This window comes from Lithobates pipiens, unplaced genomic scaffold, assembly GCF_037356315.1.
Source record: "Lithobates pipiens isolate NorthernLeopardFrog02 unplaced genomic scaffold, aLitPip1_a1.2 Scaffold_3, whole genome shotgun sequence".
Classification (NCBI taxonomy): domain Eukaryota; kingdom Metazoa; phylum Chordata; class Amphibia; order Anura; family Ranidae; genus Lithobates; species Lithobates pipiens.
In genome coordinates this window covers 9,395,520-9,417,183 of record NW_027507790.1, presented here as the reverse complement: position 1 = coordinate 9,417,183, position 21,664 = coordinate 9,395,520, and the positions used below count along the sequence as shown (strand labels likewise).

The 21,664-nt window shown below is 46.0% G+C and overlaps 1 protein-coding gene across 7 annotated transcripts in view; it reads left to right on the top strand.

Moving 5' to 3' along the window:
• EMID1 (EMI domain containing 1) overlaps window positions 1–21,664 on the top strand; it is a 170,048-nt gene that overhangs the window by 20,715 nt on the left and 127,669 nt on the right. For all 7 annotated transcript variants that reach the window (XM_077461244.1, XM_077461243.1, XM_077461239.1 and 4 more), the window contains exons 2-3: window positions 6,023–6,136; window positions 6,309–6,412. In XM_077461244.1, coding sequence (XP_077317370.1) covers window positions 6,023–6,136; window positions 6,309–6,412 — 218 coding nt within the window. The remainder of the gene's footprint in view (window positions 1–6,022; window positions 6,137–6,308; window positions 6,413–21,664) is intronic.

Here is a 21,664-nt window from a genome sequence, read left to right as displayed (position 1 = left end):
CTTGTACACACGGTCGGAGATTCCGACGGAATGTGTCCTATCGGACCGTTTTGTCGGATATTCCGACTGTGTGTGGTCTCCATCAGACTGTTTCCATCGGAATATCCGACGGACCAACTTTTCCAACTTGCCGGTAAAATTTTCCGACAAAATGCTCTGATCGGACATACTCCGATCATGTGTAGCCTACTCCGACGGACAAAGTGCCACGCATGCTCAGATCAAATTCCTAGACCAAAGCTATTGGCTACTAGCCTGAACGTAGTCCCATCGTAACAAAATAACGTCATCACGTTATGTACAATCGGATTTTCCGACAACTTTGTCCGACCGTGTGTATGCAACAGTTTCGGACAAAATCCGTCGGACAAAATCCAACGGATTTGGTTGTCAGAATGTCTGACCGTGTGTACAAGGGCTTAGACAATTGACACAGCAACAGATATCATCATTGGAAAATGATCCCTTATTTTCCTGTTCTAGCGGTAAATTAAAATGACAAATTTTTTATTACTTTTAGTCCCTGTGAAAAAGGGGGAAAAAAAAGCTATAGCTACATTTTAAGTTATACAACCAGCTATTTTGTTTTTTTGCAGAAGTGGTGTCTCAAACCTAGGTGTCACAAACCTTGAGCCCGATGTGTAGAGGGAGGCCTCTCATATGGTCCAGGCTTGGGGACCACTGGCCGCAATAGAGTAGTGTGGTATGAGTGCCTGTGTGGTCTTCTGCTGGAAGTGATGAAGAGTTGCAGGTGTGTCACCAGACCTGGCCAGATAGCTGGGACAGCAGATGACAGCAGGAACAGCAGTCCCTATACTGATAGATAGCAGGCAGAGGTGGCAGTGGCTGATAGCAGGTACAGGAAGACACACAGCGCATAGCTGTGTGCATGTGCATTTGCATGCACCCGTGCCCAGCAAGGCAAGCACCCATACCTGAGCCTTAGCATTCACCTTGGAAATCTAGTTGTGCTGTGGCCAGCATGTGCCTGACACCAGGTAAGTATTTTAGGGAAAATGAAAAATGTACACTTCAGTTCAATCCTTCCTGTATTTAAAATGTTATCAAGCTAAGAGTACACACTCATCCTGTCTGGGTTCATTCCTTTTACTCATTCAGAACTCTATGATTAGGCTCTAAATAGTACAGCTCTGAAATGCGTCAGTGGGGGAGGAGCCAAGACGGGATGAATATGGATTCTCATCTTAATAAAATTTTATTACAGGAGCACCAGAGTACAGTCTACATTTTTCAATTGCAATTTCAATCGTTTTGCCTTAATTTAAATATTAAAGGTCGTGAGCAGAGGAGTAGGAGATCCTAGTTTTGGCAATAGATCTACTTTGACTACCCAAAACTCTTTTTAATGGTTTCACCATCCAAAAAAAACAAGAATTTCTGTACCTGGCCCTGTAATGAAACATGCCTGAGTGGTGGAATGCATAGCTTTTTAGCTATTTTGCTATTTTATTTTTCCTTTTATTTTTTTGTAATTCCCGCTGGACATGGTCTCGTCTCAATTATCTAAATAGCTGTGTTGCCCACCCAATAAAGGTTCTTGTTATGGTAGTTTTAGACTGAAGATCTTCTCTGCATGCAGATGTTCTGATACACAGGAACAAAACAATGTGCTAAACATTCACAGTTAGAACTGATTGTTATTCTATGTAAAAGCAAAAAATATATCTATCATGTCTTTGCCCTTGTATAAGCTTGTTTTGTGTTTAAATTTTTGATAAATTTCAGTTTATATAATTATTTTCAGTAAGTGAACATAATTTATGTCTCATAGGCTTTTAGAAGTAGAAGAAAAATTACAGCAAGATACCTATAACAACTATTTAGATTTACCATAGTGCAATTAATGCCAGATGGTTTGTGATTGGTTAATAGAAGTTACTATGCTTTCTCTATCGCATTTGTAAGTGTAACCGCCAGCCAATTTTATTTTAGTTTTGTATAGAGTGGTGTGAAAAGTTAGAACCTGTATTTCTAGGTAGAAAGAGGATGTGGGTCATATGTTAATAAATGCCCCCAGTAAATTATCCCAAAACAGAAAAGGAATTATTACCCATAAATAGATCTCCCAAGAATAGTAGCGGAGGGTCAGGTAAAGACTAGCTATGCATGGAAAGTACCAGAAGCAGATCGTGTAAATTCCTGATTTTATTTAAAGTGATTGCAAAGTTGTTGTTTTTTTAAATAACAATAACAAATGTCATACTTACCTGCTCTCTACAATGGTTTTGCACAGAGCATCCCCAATCCTCCTCTTCTCGGGTCCCCCATTGGCACTCTTGGCTTCTCCTCTTTTCTATGTGCCCCCATAGGAAGCTACTTCCTATGGTAGCACACGTGTGGGCTTAATCATGAACCAGGCTGTGTGGTATACTAACACGCTCTGTCTCGCCCCCTGCTTCCTCCTCACTGGATTTGATTGACAGTAGCAGGAGTCAATGGCTTCCGCTGCTGCCTCCATGTCCAGTGAGGAAAGAGGGAGAGAGCAGAGCCGCTGCTCTCTTGCACAGTGCTGGATCAAGATCAGGCACGGGGGGGGGGGGGGAGGGGGGGGGCTGAAAATAGAAGTTTTTTTACATTAATGCAGAGAATGCATTAAGATTTAAAAAAAACTTTAGCCCTTACAAACGCTTTGCAGTCTCACACAATTAAAAAGAATACAATATGTTTCCTGGGGCTCTCCTTCTTCAGGGCTAGAAATAATAATAATTAAAAAATGCTATCAGTATTCAATAATAAAGGTAAAGACATAAAAGTCACCAAATGCAAAAAACATAGCCAGTACAACTTAAAATGCTACTAATACACACAGATGTGTATTATGTGTAGCACCCTTCTATGTAGGCTGCTAACAGTTTGAGGCAAAATACATTTTCTGCCTGGTTCTTGGGATGTGAGTCTGGGAAACTACCATGTGCTTGTTACTATAGTTACTATAAAGATACAAAAAAAAACACTATAAGCACAGAGTGGCTAGATACATGTTGCACTCAAGGTAACTCGGTTGACAAGTTTGGTTGTACATGTTTTGTTTTCTTCTCTATATGTCCTTGTTCGACTCCTTTTGAGACTCACGACGGAATTCATGTAGAAACTATCCTATCTACAGTGATTGATATATATATATATATATATATATATATATATATATATATATATATATATATATACTGTGGGGAGAACAAGTATTTGATACACTGCCGATTTTTGTACAGCTTGTATAACAGTGTGAATTTGCTGTCCCCACAAAATAACTCAACACACAGCCATTAATGTCTAAACTGCTGGCAACAAACGTGAGTACACCCCTAAGTGAAAATGTCCAAATTGGGCCCAATTAGCCATTTTCCCTCTCCAGTGTCATCATGTGAGTCGTTAGTGTTACAAAGTCTCAGTTGTGAATGGGGAGCAGGTGTGTTAAATTTGGTGTTATCACTCTCTCTCTCATACTGATCACTGTAAGTTCAACATGGCGCCTCATGGCAAAGAACTCTCTGAGGATCTGAAAAAAATAATTGTTGCTCTACATAAAGATGTCCTAGGCTATAAGAAGTTTGGTAAGACCCTGAAACTGAGCTGCAGCACGGTGGCAAAGACCATACAGTGGTTTAACAGGACACGTTCCACTCAGAACAGGCCTTGCCATGGTCAACCAAAGAAGTTGATTGCACGTGCCCAGCGGCATATCTAGAGGTTGTCTTTGGGAAAAAGACGTATGAGTGCTGCCAGCATTGCTGCAGAGGTTGAAGGGGTGGGGGGAGGGGGTCAGCATTTCAGTGCTCAGACCATATGCCGCACACTGCATCAAATTGGTTTAGGCATTAATGGCTGTGTGTTGAGTTATTTTGAGGGGACAGTAAATTTACACTGTTATACAAGTTGTACACTCACTACTTTATTTTACATTGTAGCAAAATTTAATTTCTTCAGTGTTGTCACATGAAAAAATATGATAAAATATTAAAAAAAATGTGAGGGGTGTACTCACTTTTGTAAGATACTGTATATAAAAGTGTACGCACCTTTGTGAGATACTGTATATAGCCCGGGAGCCAGGGTCCTAAAGAGACTCTGCCTGACCAAAATGGCCACCAGAGTCACATGGATCAGCAGTATCCAACCTGATAGCTTCCCCAGTGACCCAGGAAACCATAGAAGGACCATGTTCCTCTTGATTTCCTCCCCTCTGCGGTTCAGCACTATCTGCAGTGGAGAAAGTAGACTGCACCTGCCTACACACTCATAGCATTTTTTTTTCTATATATTTTTTTAATTTTTTAGAGCCCTGTTAAAGGGAAAGAGCCTCTGAAACATGTTGGCTTTTCAGGGTAAAAGAATTTCAATGAAATTACATCTGAACTGTTCACAATCTACTCCTGGCACTTTCCTTTTTGGATATCTAGTGTTTTGAGTTTTTTTTTGCCTCTTACCCATTTGGAATGCCCCTAACGTCATGTCCTGTCAACAATGTTGTCACCAGGATAGGAAGTCAGGGAAAATCAAAAAAAAAGAAGTTGAATGGATTTTTTATCACTCTACTAAAAAGGGCTTTATTGCTAATGTGCCGTTGTTGGGCACATTTCTCGTACTTCCTGTGCCACAGATAGAGTTGTCACAAGGATAGGAAGTGAGGTTAAGTATCCCCAGTGGAATAACTTGAATCTACAGGAAATGGAAATGATCGAAAGACATAAAGATTGGGAAACTAGGGGGATTGACAGGCTGGCCCAGTTGTACGAAGGAAACACAATAAAAACATTTAACGCGCTGAGAGCGGAATTTGATCTACCAAAACATTCATTTTATAAATACTTACAAATTAGACACGCCTTACAGAAACAATTTGATATACTAGGGCCAGTTTGGAGTAACTCCCCCATTTACAGTAGACTAAACTCCCAAGACAGAGTAAGAGGCTTTATAGCAGAAATGTACCCATATATATGTGAAGGGAGTATAGAAAGCCCAGGAAAACTCAAAAGTAGAAGGAAATGGGAGGAGGAATTAGGAACATTTTCAGATGAGCAGTGGATGAGGATACTTGGGGGGGTACTCGATATCCGTTTCGCCTGCCCAGAAGGTGTCACATCTGATGCTGATACATAGAGCATATTACACGCCGAAGAGATTATTTCATTTTGGGCGAAGAGTGGATGATGGATGCCCAAGATGTCAGGAGACTGGGGATCTGACATACATGTTCTGGTGGTGCCCTAAACTGTTTCGCTATTGGTCAGAAGTTATTGCTGATTTGAATGAAATATTCAGAGTGACGGTTAATGGGAACCCCAGAATGTGTGTGCTGGGCCTGAATGAAGGAATAGGAGGATCGGCTTGTATAAACAAAGCAGTAATGAGGTGTATGTTTCAGGCAAGAAAACTGATAGCACAGAGGTGACAGGCAAAAAACCCCCCTTCGATAGCAGATTGGAGGCAGTTAATTACAGAGACGGTTTGGAAGGAAAAGGTAGTATATGTAAGGAGAGGAAATTTTAAAGAATTTCAAAAAATGTGGAAACCATGGCTGGATAGATTGGGATATCCAGTGTAAGGGTTTGGAGTGACTTAAGATGGGGAGTAGGAAAGGTTGGAGGAGAAAATGAGTGAGGGAATAAAGAAAGAGAAAATTTGTGAATAGGTGATAAGAAGGCTGAGATGCTAGGAGAATCACGATCACAGGCTGTGCAAAAGGGACTTTCTGACTTATCCTGCCATGTTCTAAAAGGGGGGGGGGGCAGGAAAAGAAATGCTAATTTGTAAAACCGATTATTTAACTGTATAAAGTTTGTTTATTGTCAAATTATTATGAAAATAAATAAAGATTATGTAAATAAAAATAAAAAATAAAGTATCCCCAGTGGAGGTCACAGACAAAAGCGCAAAAATGTCCAAATTGTGCCCAAAACTAAAAAGAATGCAAATAATGCTTTAGAAAAATGTCTGTTGATTGATTATTGTAACTCATTTCCTTTGTACATAATAAAATAATATCTGTGTATTTTAGGAACTGGTGCTCTGTCCCTATCAGTCGAACAGTGTCTTGCCAAGTCCAGAATGGCACCTTTTTGCAGAGAGTGTACCAGAACTGTCACTGGGCAGCAGGCTGCTCAGGGGGAAGGTGAGAATGGGTGACCTATTTTTCTCTGTTTCTTGCTGCCTCTATTTTATTTTTTATTGCATTGCATTTTTCATTGCATAAATGTCATTTATATTACCACAGCTCTGATTTTCTTTGTACGTTTTGTACGCAGTATTCAGCAGTGGGTGTTATAGTTCTGTTTCATTTTTAGTTATAGGACTGTTGTCAGGCCAACCTATAGAGTCAGCTACAAGACAGTGACCATACTAGAGTGGAGATGCTGCCCAGGATACAGAGGGGCTAACTGTGACGATGGTGAGTATTAAGAATACACGGGGGGTGACAAAAAATAAAAACAGTAATAAAAAAGGAAAGTAGAGGTTTTCAATAGACAGTAATGCAGGAATACGTCATTCTATCCGTGTAAGGGAAAACACACATTACATTACAAATTATGAGCTTGAGAGAGACCTGCACCAAGTCAGTATCACAGTGAGCAATGTGTATTTTTATTATATGGTGTTATTTGGGGGGCATTCCAAAGACAGTCTAAGCATTTGACATTTAAAAAAAATATATATTTGTTTTATAAAAGGTTGATACAACTCCAAGTGGCTCAGCTCCATAGGGAAGTCTCAAATTTGCCATTGGTAACTAGTAAATGCGAGGTCGAGCCACACTGTGTGTGTCAAAGATATACATAGTGCGGCCGGGATCAAACCTGCACAAGTGCCCCCATAGTAATTGATGGGAGGAGGAGTCAGGAGTGTGGGCGGAGGATCCTAGAAGAGGAGGATCAGGGCACAGAGCAGGTAAAGCCTAGTTCACACGTGCCGAATGTAATTGGCTGGTGCAATAAAAATCACCCGACATTTGGCCCGTCTGTATAGCAGCCGATATGACAGAAGCCGTCTGTCGAAGGGTCATGTCCGAACACGGTCTGCCGACTGGCTCCCGTTCAGAGCTCTCAGCCAATGGCTGAGAGCGCTTACTGGTGTGTTTTGGCAGGGGGGCCACCCCCCTATCAGAACACAATAGAACAGTAGGGGAGATTGCTGTCGTAACATCATATTGTTAGTACAGCAGCTCTGACCCGAGCTGGGTTGAAAAAAAAAAAAAAAACTAGTAGTGTGTACGAGGCTTTAGTATAAGGCTCGGTTCACACAGGGGCGACACGACTTCAGGGCGACTTTGTGAGGCAACTTGGAGACGACTTGAACACGACTTTTAGACACGACCTGGGGCGACTTACAAGTCGCCCCAGGCCAGGCAACTTTTGCCGTGGCCAATGAGCTCTGAAGAGGGAACTCCACTCCAAATTTCTGTAAAAAATTTGGCGTGGGTTTCCCCTCCGAGAGCATACCAGGCCCTTAGGTCTGGTATGGATTCCAAGGGGAACACCCTACGCCGAAAAAACGGCGTGGGGGACCCCCCAGATCCACACCAGACCCTTATCCGAGCACGCTACCCGGCCGGCCAGGAAAGGGGGTGGGGATGAGCGGGCGTTCCCCCTCCTGAGCCATACCAGGCAGTGTGCCCTCAACATGGGGGGGTGCCTTGTCGGGGTGATGAGGACAAGGGCCTCTTCCCGACAACCCTGGCCGTTGGTTGTCAGGGTCTGCGGGTGGGGGGCTTATCGGAATCCGGGAGCCCCCTTTAATAAGGGGGCCCCCGGATACCGGCCCCCCACCCTATGTGAATGAGTATGGGGTACAATGTACCCCTACCCATTCACCTGTAATATAAAGTACAAAAAAAAACACAACACACAAGATATAATTGTTTATTGCACAGCTCTGGGGGTCTTCCGTCTTCAGGGGTCTTCTCGCCGGACTCCTCCGCTATCTTCTTCTAGCTCTTTTGCTAGCGGAGGAGCCCAGCTTTCTTCCTCGCCGCCGCCCTCCTCTTCCGACTTCGGGGGTCTTGTCCCCCTCTTCAGATCTTCTGCCGGGCCACCTCGCCTTCTTATAGCTCTTTTACAGGCGGTGGCCCGGTCTTCTGTCGCCGTGGCCGCCTTCCGTTCTTCTTCTTCTTCTTCTTCTCCCGGAGATGTTGACTCGACGCTCTCTCCGGCCGCAAAGCCAGGGACGCGCTGCGCGGCGACTTATATAAGGACAAGGGGCGGGGTCATCGGTTGATGTCACATGGGTTGATGTCACATGGGTTGATGTCACATGGTGACAGTCCCAGCATCCTCCGGGACTGTGACATCGTAAGGGGGCGGGGTCACCATGTGACATTAACCCGTGTGACATCAACCGATGACCCCGCCCCTTGTCCCTATATAAGTCGCCGCGCAGCTCGTCCCTGGCATTGCGGCCGGAGAGAGCTTCGAGTCAACATCTCCAGGAGAAGAAGAAGAAGAAGAACGGAAGGCGGCGACGGCGACAGAAGACCGGGCCACCGCCTGTAAAAGAGCTATAAGAAGGCGCGGTGGCCCGGCAGAAGAACCGAAGAGGGGGACAAGACCCCCTAAATCGGAAGAAGAGGGCGGCGGCGAGGAAGAAAGCCGGGCTCCTCCGCTAGCAAAAGAGCTAGAAGAAGATAGCGGAGGAGTCTGGCGAGAAGACCCCCGAAGACGGAAGACCCCCGGAGCTGTGCAATAAACTATTTTATCTTGTGTGTTGTGTTTTTTTTGTACTTTATTTTACAGGTGAATGGGTAGGGGTACATTGTACCCCATACTCATTCACATAGGGTGGGGGGGCCGGTATCCGGGGGCCCCCTTATTAAAGGGGGCTCCTGGATTCCGATAAGCCCCCCCGCCTGCAGACCCCGACAACCAACGGCCAGGGTTGCCAGGAAGAGGCCCTTGTCCTCATCAACATGGGGACAAGGTGCTTTGGGGTGGGGGGGCCGCACGCCCCCCTCCCCCAAGGCACCCCCCATGTTGAGGGCATGTGGCCTGGTACGGCTCAGGAGGGGGGGGGGGCGCCCGCTCGTCCCCACCCCCTTTCCTGGCCGGCCGGGTAGCGTGCTCGGATAAGGGTCTGGTGTGGATCTGGGGGGGACCCCCACGCCGTTTTTTTGGCGTAGGGGGTTCCCCTTGGAATCCATACCAGACCTAAGGGCCTGGTATGCTCTCGGAGGGGGGACCCACGCCAAATTTTTTTCAGAAATTTGGCGTGGAGTTCCCCCTTCAGAGCTAATAATTCTGTCAAAGTCGCCTCCGTATAGACAGAGATCCGACTTGGAGGCGACCTCCATTGAAATCAATGGTTACAAGTCGCCTACAAGTCGGATTGAAGTAGTACAGGAACTTCTTTTGAAGTCGGAGCGACTTCAGTAGCGTGCATTAAGACGGCTCTCATTCACTTACATTGATTTTTAAATGTTGTCCGACCTGAGGCGACTAGGAGCGACCTGAAGTCGGATCTGAGTCGCCCCTGTGTGAACCGAGCCTTAATGTTTATTTTAGAAAAAAAAATTGTAAAGCTTTACAGTCACTTTAAGGGGGGAGCCATGGTATTTCTCAATAACATCAAAGGAATCCCTTGAAAGGTTTTCAAGCCACATTGCTCAGATATTCATAAACATCTTGACATAACCTGTGTTCTTGTAGCTGTCCTGGTATAACAGCAGATTGGAATTTACCATTTTTTCCCCAAAACAATAGAAGGTGGATCTAATTTTTCCAACACATAGCTATAATTTTTTTCAGCATAAAAATGTAGAAGAATGTCCTCTACTACCCCGTTTCCCCCGAAGATAAGACCTAGCGTGATTGTCGGTGATGGCTGCAATATGAGCCCTACACCCCAAATAAGCCCTAGTTAAAGTCCTTGTAGATCTTATTTTCAAGGTAGGGTTTATTTTTGGGGAAACAGGGTAGGGCTTATTTGGGGGGTAGGGCTTATATTGCAGCCATCACCAACAATCATGCTAGGTCTTATTTTCAGGGAAACAGGGTAGACCCAATAGGCAGTTTTTCAGTGTAAGGTTCAATGGTGCCATATAACTGATTTTATACAGTCCATCACGTATTGCCAGAATAAGGATATTTTAGGATGGGTCCAAAATATATGGAAAACATTTCCTGTAATGCCGCGTACACACGATCGAATTGTATGACGTACTTAGTCCGTCATACAATCCTACGGACAATCCGACATACTTTCTACTGAACGGACTTGGCCACACACGGATACACAAACAGTCCGACGAAAGCTTGCGCGATGACGTACAGCACGTACAACGGGACTAGAAATAGGAAGTCCAAGACACAGCAAAGCACCCTTTGGGCTCCTTCTGCTGACTTTGCGTTAGTGGAAGTTTGGTTAAAGACGATTCGCACTTTTCAGACTTCAGCTTAATTCGTCCGTTATTTTTTTTTTTTATTTATTCTTGAATTGGAATATTAATCATAAGATGAGGATGAATAAAGACATTTGTGATAACTCTGTGTGAATATAAGCAGCAAAGCAACTTCACTTTTCTCGCATTATGAAGAAGAAAAGAATGTGCTATAATAAAAAAATCACAAAATTAGCAGCATGACGAATATGCTAGCTTCAATACGAACACTAGTTTTACAAGACAGAGCGCTTCCGCCCTGTAAATCCTTTCTGGGCATGCGCCATTCTTAGTCCGTCGGACTAGCATACTGACGAACGTATTGTCCGCTGAAACCAAAGTACGATGGGAAGATTGGTGTGCAAACCAGCCTTCTTAGTAGTGATGGACGAACTTCCGACGGGACGTTTCGCGAAAGCGAAATGCGAACGGACCCAAACGTTCGCGAAACCGAACGTTCGCCGCGGGCCCCATTGACTTCAATGGGAGGCGAACTTTGCAAACCTTCATGTCGAATTTGCGGCCACGTGGTAATTATTAGGGGGTAAAACGTAGTCCCACCATCTGGACAATGACATAATACATGTATGAGGTGAATTTGGGATCGATAACTACAAGCATTTTTATTTTATTTGGGAAATTGTTCTAACAATTCAGGACTATGGAGCTAATGAAGGCAATGGAGGAGAGGGAAGGTCAGGGACCAGGGTAGGCAAAGAAGAGGGTGCAGGAGATGATCACCAGCAGCGTGACATACCGGAATGACACATGCACCGTGATAGAGGCATCTGACAGCAGCACCGTAATACAGAGCACTGACAGCAGCACCGTGACATACAGCGCTGACAGCAGCACCGTGACATACAGCGCTGACAGCAGCACCGTGACATACAGCGCTGACAGCAGCACCGTGACATACAGCGCTGACAGCAGCACCGTGACATACAGCGCTGACAGCAGCACCGTGACATACAGCGCTGACAGCAGCACCGTGACATACAGCGCTGACAGCAGCACCGTGACATACAGCGCTGACAGCAGCACCGTGACATACAGCGCTGACAGCAGCACCGTGACATACAGCGCTGACAGCAGCACCGTGACATACAGCACTGACAGCAGCACCGTAAGCAGCCCCAGGAGGAAGTCAGCACAGCACAGGGATGGTGTGATCCCCTCATAATAAGAACCCCCAGGAGGAAGTCAGCACAGCACAGGGATAGTGTGATCCCTTCATAATAAGAACCCCCAGGAGGAAGTCAGCACAGCACAGGGATATCATAAGCAGCCCCAGTAGAAATATGACACCGCTCAACCTCTTCAAAGAGGAGGGTAGGGGCATATAGTACGGTGTGCTTTTTTGGGTCAAGGAAGTGAGCCAAATGAATTAAGAAGGTCTGTGTGCTTGATTAAAAAAATAGTTTATAGACATATACATGGTCTACTGGTCACATGTGTTGAATTCCTCCGAGATCCATGCCTCATTCATTTTTAGAAATGTGAGGTAGTTAACACTGTGGTGAGCTAGGCGAGTACGCTTATCGGTCACAATCCCCCCTGCTGCGCTGAACGTCCTTTCGGACAGGACACTGGATGAGGGGCAAGCCAACAGTTCGATTGCAAATTGGGCAAGCTCTGGCCAGAGGTCAAGCCTGCCCACCCAGTAGTCTAGGGGTTCATCACTCCTCAGAGCGTCCACATCGGCCGTTAACCCAATGTAGTCGGACACCTGACGGTCTAGGCGTTCCCTGATGCTGGATCCGGATGACACCTGTCGATGGGTCGGCTGAAAGAATGACCTCATATCCGAAGTCACCAACACATCTTCAAACCGGCCTCTTCTTGCAGGCGCTGTTGGATTGGTACCCGCAAATCCTTCTCTGGGAGTGGGAATTGCTCCTCTGCCAGCGCACGCAAAAGCAGAATGCAGCATTTCTCGAAGCAAGGCCTGGAAGTGCTGCATTCTGACAGCCCTCTGCGACGGCGGTAACATTTCCGCCATTTTGTGTTTGTACCGGGGGTCTAAGTACGTTGCCACCCAGTACTGGTCCTTGACCCTCATGCTTTTTATACGGGGGTCCCTATTAAAACACTGGAGCATGAAGGCCCCCATTTGCACTAAAGTGGAAGCGGTGTGGTGGCCTGGCTCCTGCTCATCATCCAGGATAATGTCGTCCTCTTCATTCTCCTCTCCCCATCCTCGCACAACAGGGATCCCAGAAAGGTTTAAAGCATGCTCTTCTTGCTCCTGCTCATCCGCCCCGGCACCATCCTCCTCTGACTCCTCATCAGACTCCTGTTGTTGACTTGTCTCAGATAGAGTAGCCCCCCCTGGGAATTCATCCAGCATTGCGACTTCCTCATCTTCCCGCTCCTGCTCCTCCACAGCCTGATCAATGACACGACGCAATGCACGCTCCAGAAAGAAGGCATAAGGTACCATGTCACTGATGGCGCCATGGCTGCGACTGACCAGTTTGGTGATCTCCTCAAATGGCCGCAGAAGTCTGCATGTGTCGCGCATGAGCAGCCACTGGCGCGGTGAAAAAAAACCCAGCTCCCCAGAACCGTTTCTTTCGCAGAGTTCATACAGGTAGACGTTAACTGCACGTTTCTGCTGGAGCAGCCTATCAAGCATATAGAAGGTTGAGTTCCATCGCGTCGGGCAATCGCAAATAAGACGTCTGACCGGCAGATGGTGTCGCCGCTGAATGTCAGCAAGGCGAGCCATGGCCGTGTAAGATCTTCTGAAATGGGCCGAGATTTTCCTTGCCTGCCGCAAGATGTCCTGGACCCCAGGGTATTTGACAAGGAATCGCTGCACGACCAAGTTTAAGACGTGTGCCATGCACGGCACGTGCGTGATTTTGCCCTGTTTCAATGCGCTAAGCAGATTGGCACCGTTGTCACACACCACTTTACCAACTGTCAAATTGAGCGGTGTTAGCCACTCATCTGCCTGTGAACGCAAAGCTGAAAGGAGTGCCGGGCCAGTGTGGCTCTTTGCTTCCAGGCACAACAGACGCAGCACGGCATGGCAACGTCTCACCTGGCATGTGGAATAGGTTCTGGGGAGCTTGGGCGGTGCAGTGGAAGAGACGCTAGCAGCGGAAAAGGAGGAGGCAGCTGAGGAGGAGAGGGAGGAGGATGGAGTAGGAGGAGGAGAAGAAGAGTCAGGCCTGCATGCAATCCGTGGCGGTAAAACCAAATCTACACGGGTGCCACGGGTTACATGCTTGACGGCCGTCAGAAGGTTCACCCAGTGGGCAGTAAAACTGATATACCTTCCCTGCCCGTGTTTGCTAGACCACGTGTCTGTGGTCAGATGTATCTTGGCACCGACACTGTGTGCCAGAGATACATTCACTTGCCGCTGAACATGGCCATATAGCTCTGGGATGCCCTTCTCTGAGAAATACTTCCTTCCTGGGACCTTCCATTGTGGTGTTCCAATGGCCACAAATTTGCGAAAGGCCTCCGAGTCCACCAGTTTATATGGCAGTAGTTGGCGGGCTATGAGTTCTGACAAGCCAGCCGCCAACCGTTGGGCAAGAGGGTTATCCGGCATCATCATTTTTTTACGCTCAAACATTAGGCCCACGGAAGCCTGCCTTTTTGCAGAAAAATGTGAGCTTGGCGTGATGGAAGGTGGAGTGGAGGACAATTGTGAGGAGAGAGGAGAAGGAGAAGTAGAAGACGAGGCTGGACGGTGAGAGCCTGCAGTGTGGCTTTGTGTGTTCCGTTGCTCCCACTGGGCTCGGTGATGGCTGCTCATGTGCCTTCTTAAGGCGGTCGTCCCTAGGTGAGTATTGGGCTTACCGCGACTAACGCGTTGACTGCAAAGATTGCAGATGGCAACGCTATTGTCAGCAGCGGACACGTTAAAAAAAGCCCACACTGCGGAGCCATGTGCCGGTGTCCTGGGAGCGCCAGATGTGACCGTACATGGTCGATGACTCGCTCCTGATACATTTGCAGTCTGCTTTGTCCCTGCTGTGCAATGTAAGTCATTGCTGCTTCTCCTCCCTATCTGCTGGTCCATATCTCCCTCTGAACTCCCCTCCTCTTCCTCTCTTGTGGGCACCCACGTGACATCACTAGACACGTCATCATCAACGTCACCTTCCCCACCGCTATAAGTAGAGATCTCGGAGTAGGCAGCAACACCGGGGACCAACCTCCTCCTTGGGCTGATCTGGGTACTGGCGTCAGACTGCTGAGTAGCGCTTGTTGCTACCTCCTCTTCCTGATCCAATACCAAGAGTGGCTGCGCATCAGAAATGTCCTCTTGATATGGATCGGAAAATAATTCCAGTGACTCAAGCGGAAGGTATGTGGTGGTGGTGGTGGTGGTCGTGTTGTTGGTGGTAGTGTCTTTGGGGGTGCACATAGCAGAGAGTGAAGAAGAGGGTGCAGATCGAGAGGATGAGGAGGGTGCAGAAGAGTAAGGCTGAGCGAGCCACTCAACCAAGTCTGGTGCATCCTTTAAAGTAATTGAACGCACCTTCTGCAACTTCCCACTTTGGCTCAAGCCTGTTGCTCCTGCCCTACCCCTACCACCCCTGCGGAAGGGCCTGCCTCTTCCTCTGCCTGTCATTTTTTAAATGACCCTGTGACAAAACTCTTAGTCCCTATACCGCTGAAGGACTGCTGCAGTATAGGTGAGCGGTCAGCAGTGGTGCACGTCAACCCTATCTATTGTGGACCTATAGCGGTCCTTACAGAACAGCAGACTGTACCGCACTCAAGCCTATGTACCGTAGCACCCTATACCAAGTTACCAGTCCTTATAAGAACTTTTGTGGACCAAGCAGGTTGTGTATTAGTGTTTAGCAGACTGTACGTCAGTCCCTATACCGCTGAAGGACTGCTGCAGTATAGGGCAGCGGTCAGCAGTGGTGCACGTCAACCCTATCTATTGTGGACCGATAGCGGTCCTTACAGAACAGCAGACTGTACCGCACTCAAGCCTATGTACCGTAGCACCCTATACCAAGTTACCAGTCCTTATAAGAACTTTTGTGGACCAAGCAGGTTGTGTATTAGTGTTTAGCAGACTGTACGTCAGTCCCTATACCGCTGAAGGACTGCTGCAGTATAGGGCAGCGGTCAGCAGTGGTGCACGTCAACCCTATCTATTGTGGACCGATAGCGGTCCTTACAGAACAGCAGACTGTACCGCACTCAAGCCTATGTACCGTAGCACCCTATACCAAGTTACCAGTCCTTATAAGAACTTTTGTGGAACAAGCAGGTTGTGTGTTAGTGATTAGCAGACTGTACGTCAGTCCCTATACCGCTGAAGGACTGCTGCAGTATAGGTGAGCGGTCAGCAGTGGTGCACGTCAACCCTATCTATTGTGGACCGATAGCGGTCCTTACAGAACAGCAGACTGTACCGCACTCAAGCCTATGTACCGTAGCACCCTATACCAAGTTACCAGTCCTTATAAGAACTTTTGTGGACCAAGCAGGTTGTGTGTTAGTGTTTAGCAGACTGTACGTCAGTCCCTATACCGCTGAAGGACTGCTGCAGTATAGGGCAGCGGTCAGCAGTGGTGCACGTCAACCCTATCTATTGTGGACCGATAGCGGTCCTTACAGAACAGCAGACTGTACCGCACTCAAGCCTATGTACCGTAGCACCCTATACCAAGTTACCAGTCCTTATAAGAACTTTTGTGGAACAAGCAGGTTGTGTGTTAGTGATTAGCAGACTGTACGTCAGTCCCTATACCGCTGAAGGACTGCTGCAGTATAGGTGAGCGGTCAGCAGTGGTGCACGTCAACCCTATCTATTGTGGACCTATAGCGGTCCTTACAGAACAGCAGACTGTACCGCACTCAAGCCTATGTACCGTAGCACCCTATACCAAGTTACCAGTCCTTATAAGAACTTTTGTGGACCAAGCAGGTTGTGTATTAGTGTTTAGCAGACTGTACGTCAGTCCCTATACCGCTGAAGGACTGCTGCAGTATAGGGCAGCGGTCAGCAGTGGTGCACGTCAACCCTATCTATTGTGGACCGATAGCGGTCCTTACAGAACAGCAGACTGTACCGCACTCAAGCCTATGTACCGTAGCACCCTATACCAAGTTACCAGTCCTTATAAGAACTTTTGTGGAACAAGCAGGTTGTGTGTTAGTGATTAGCAGACTGTACGTCAGTCCCTATACCGCTGAAGGACTGCTGCAGTATAGGGCAGCGGTCAGCAGTGGTGCACGTCAACCCTATCTATTGTGGACCGATAGCGGTCCTTACAGAACAGCAGACTGTACCGCACTCAAGCCTATGTACCGTAGCACCCTATACCAAGTTACCAGTCCTTATAAGAACTTTTGTGGAACAAGTGAGTTGTGAATGTTTAGCAGACTGCAGCAGAAGGGCAGCAGTCAAGTATAATATCCTTTCTATATTTGGAAGAAAGAATATTATACATGTACAAGCCTATTACTGTACCACTGATACCAGTCCTGAAAAGAACCTTTGTGGAACTAATAATAACAGCAAGTCTTTAAAATTACCCTCACTGCCTGACAACACTGCTTCCTTCCTGTCCCTATACAAATTGGCAAAAAAAGAGAACGATTAGTGGTTACTGGAACAGCTCTTTTGTGGACCTTGATAGTAACAGCTAATGATGATGATGATGATGATGATGATGAAAGACTAATCTGGCTGTCCCTGTAGCATACACCGTCCTTTCCCTTTCTCTAAACTAACAAAAGACACTCAGGCTGCTGCAAGAATCAGCAGCACAGCAAACCTATCAACACCTAACACCTATACCAGTCCTGAAAAGAACTTTTGTGTACCAAATAGCTAGTGGTTTATCTCTCCCTACTCCACACAGGAACCTGTCCCTATCGTAACAGAAGAAAGAATGTAAAATGGCCACCGGATCGGGTGTATTTATAGGTTAGGGGGAATGTCCAAGTGTCCATGTGCTGTCATGTCTCAATTGGCTGTCCTGTATCACATGATAAACGTGTCACCAAAGGTTAAAGTTCTTGTATACATTAAACACGTAAGTCCGCCGCGGCGAACGACGGAAAAAGGCGTTCGAACGTGCGGACCGCGAATGTCGGAAATTCGCCGCGAAACGACCGCCGGGCGAAACGTTCGTCCATCACTACTTCTTAGTACTCCGGACTTCACGCTGAAAAAGTCCGCTGAAGCCCACACACGATCGGACTGTCCGTTGAAATGCGTTTCGGCGGACTAAGTACGCCGGACAATCTGATCGTGTGTACGCGGCATTAGATGTCCACATTGTCAACAAGCCAAAGAAAGAGGAGGGTTCCATTTCTGGAGTCTATAGGGTGTATAGTATGCTCTGTGAAGAATTTTGAATTGTACCTGCCTGTCTCTGACAGATACCAGCTTTTTAAAATGTATATTCCATACCTTGCCCCCAAACCACATCATCCGTATCTGGAACTGACATTTTTGTTTGATATTGTCAAGATCCAAGCCAGTGGAGAGTATAGCATGCTGATAAATTATAGATGAGGCTGGTTTTGGGGGAGTCAGTATGCAGCAGATACTTCAGAGAAGAACCGTTTGTACTTGTTATTGAGAGAATTGACAACTGATGGCCTGGGAAAGTCATCTATACATCTAAACTGGTAATTCGAGGGAACAGTCTGTCTATGGCAGAGAGTTTCAAATTTTAGTAAATTCCGATCCTCCACAAAATGTGTTATAGTTTATATTTTGTATTTTACCCAGAATTGGGGATCTGGGATTGTAAAACAAATATTGTAGAGATGGATTTCGCCACAGTGGGGCATTTGAATTAGGGGCTTGCGATTTCCAGCCAAGTCCCACTTTCCAGCCCTAATTGTGGTCCTCATGAAGGGAGTGAGGTGATACAGTGTTTTGAATTCATGAAACAGAAGAGACTGAAATGACTCTAGGAAGTTAAGAATGGCAGCCTCTGCCACTGATCCACATGGTTGCTACTAGGGATGAGCTTGGTGTTCGATTCAAACGCATGTTCAAGTCGAACATCGGCCGATCATCTGTTTGGCGAATTCAGAACTTTGTGGACAATTCGCACCACATTTTTGTGACACGAACAGCCCACAATGCACTACGCCATCGCAGTGCATTGCTGGCTCATGATTGGCCAAGCATGCGGGGTCACAGTGCCGACAGCGAGGAGAGCCATAATTGGCCACAGGCAGGATGCTCAGGGGGTTTAGTACACGGCCCACACTATATAAGACTGCCAGAGCGGCCGCCTTGTGTAGTGAGTTCCCGCGTGCAGGGAAAGAGCAGGATAGGCAGGGACAGTGTGTTCTTTTCTCAGGCATCTTAAAGTTAAAGTGGTGTTGTGTGCCTCCAGCACAGTATACACCTGTATCTACCCTTTATTGCTATTTTTCTCTAATTAAGGCATCTGCAGGAGTTAGTGGGTGTTGTATGCCTCCAGCACAGTATACACCTGTATCTACCATTTTTTGCTGGTGTTCTCTAATACAGGCATCTGCAGGAGTTAAAGTGGGTGTTGTGTGCCTCCAGCACAGTATACACCTGAAGATACCCCTTATTGCTGGTGTTGTCTGTTGCATATCTTGCATATTAGCCTTTAAAATAAACACTTTTGATTTAGAACGTTCGAATCCCATAGACTTTAATAGGGTTCTAAAGTTCGTACAAATTTTAGGTCCGTTCGAAGGTTCTTGTGCGAACCTCGGCTCATCCCTAAGTTGCTAACATGCGGATCAAGCATGTGTGCGGTGACCAACTGAGTGACTAGGAAATACTAATAGAAATCTGGCATGACCTGACTGCCCTGTAAGCTTGGTCTGGTAACTGTGTTGAATTTGTATCATGCCTGAGTACCCCACAAAAAAAAACGCTAGCAATTTTGATAAGTTGCTTAAAGCAGTATTTTGGGATCCAAGCTAGAGAATTGTGAAAGATAACTTAGGTAGGATTTTCATTTTAATTCAATTTATGCAACCAAGAAAATGACCAGGCAGGTTTCTCTGTGCCTTCAGCTTTGTCTTAACCTCCAGTCCTGCAGTACAGGTAATAAATTCAATGCAACGTAATCTTTAGCATTATCTGTTACTATAATACCAAGGTACGTGTAGGTGTCAACGTATTGTAACTGCATGCCATCTGTCATGAGGTCTTTGGCGGTTGAGTCTTCTGGAAATAACAGTGATTTTATGCCAGTTCAAATGCAGGTCAGAGATCTGCCAGAATTCAGTTAGGACTTGAAGTGCCCCTGTGTAGGGAAGGCCCTGAAGCATTTGACATTTTGATCTACTAACGTGGGGTCCTAACTCTGGGTCCTGATGCATACTGGAGCCCTACAACACTTCTTTGTTAGCAAACCATAATCACAAATTTCTCATACAATATAGGCTTGTGAGAATGAAAGCTTGTTCTAGACAAAACAGCACTTTTCCATTGGTTTAGTAAGAAAATGATATGCAACCATTTTTTTTTTAGCTCAGGGCAGGGCACCCAGGGTCTAGGGGCCTGCTAGAAGCTTCTACTGCTTCTCCCTGTGTGCATATACCACTGGCATTTGCTCTTTACTGGCAGCTTCAATCAAAGAGGTTGATTTACTAAGGACAAATATACTGTGCAATTTACAGGTGCAGTTGCGGTATGCAAGTGCAGTTGCTCCGGAGCTTAGTAAATAAGGTAAAGTTTCATGTAACAATAAATACCCAATGACATACAAGGAAAAAAAAAAACAACATTATTGCTTGCACATGATTGGATGATGGAAGTCAGCAGAGCTTCCCCTCATTTACTAGCCTAGTCTCAAAATACCAACCTAATTGCCCTCTTTGTTCCTCCCAAGACCTCCTGCTCTCTAGCTCCCTCATCACCCTCCTCCCATATCCGCCTCCAGAACTTCTCCCGAGCCTCGCCCATCCTCTGGAATTCGCTATCCCAATCTGTCAGACTGTCTCCAAATTTATCCACTTTTAGGCGATCCCTCAAAACTTTCCTCTTCAGAGAAGCCTATCCTGCCTCCATCTAACAACTGCACTATTTTCTACAATAGCTCATCCCCCACAGCTATTACCCTTTTGTATAACTTGACCCTCCCTCCTAGATTGTAAACTCTAACGAGCAGGGCTCTCTGATTCCCCCCTGTATTGAATTGTATTGTAATTGTACTGTCTGCCCTAATGTTGTAAAGCGCTGCTTAAACTGTTGGCGCTATATAAATCCTGTATAATAATGATTTACTAAGCTCTGGAGCAAATTCCCTTGCAGAGTGCAACTTCACTTACAAAGTGCACAGTCTATTTGCCTTTAGCAAATCAACCACATATTTTAGTTTTGCAAATGTGTTTATTTTAGCAATGATTTGCACTACAGTTAGAGCACACAAAATGCAAGCATCCTTTTCTGCTGTGTGTACTTGGATGTTGACATTTCTACTGGTGCTGGAGATTACCTAATAAAACCAATAAAGTGGTTGTAAACTCTTATGCCGTGTACACACGATCGGAATTTCGGCCAGCAAAAGGCAGATGAGAGCTTTTCATCAGAAAATGCGACCGTGTGTAAGCTCCATCGGAATTTAGCTGGCCGATTTCCCGCCAGCAAAAATCTCAATTTTTTTTTCTTCAATTTTTCAGACGGAAAATGTTTCTATCGGAAATTCTGATCGTCTGTAGCAATTCTGATGCGCAAAATTCCTACTCATGCTCGGAAACAATTTGACGCATGCTCGGAAGCATTGAACTTGAATTTTTCTCGGCTCGTCGTAGTGTTGTACGTCACCGTGTTCTTGACAGTCGGAATTTGGTGTGACCATGTATAGGCAAGACAGTTTGAGTGGAATTCCGTCGTAATTCCTTTGGGGAAAACCATCAGAGCTTTTTGCGACCATAATTTCCGATCGTGTGTACGCGACATTACATTTACCCAGTGAAATTACTATGCTCAAGTGATACAGAGATGAATCAAATCCTCCTACATAAGTAGTACCTGCTTATCTGCAGTCTTCTCTATAGCTGTTCAAATTGCAGAATTGATAAGCTTGTCTGAGCTTTCAGAAAGCAGGGGAGCTTAAGTTACACTCTGCAGATGTCAGTGAAAGCTATTGGAGGGAAGGGACACACTCGCTTTACACAGCATACAGGAACAGAGCTGAGGCTGTCAATCACAGGCCGTGTGACAGAGCTCCCTCCCCTGTCACTTCGTTATCTGTTAGTGCCTGGAAAACTTGTCAGAATTGACTCATGCTGATAGAAGAGGAATGAAGTAGCAGACAAAAATAGGAATAAGAC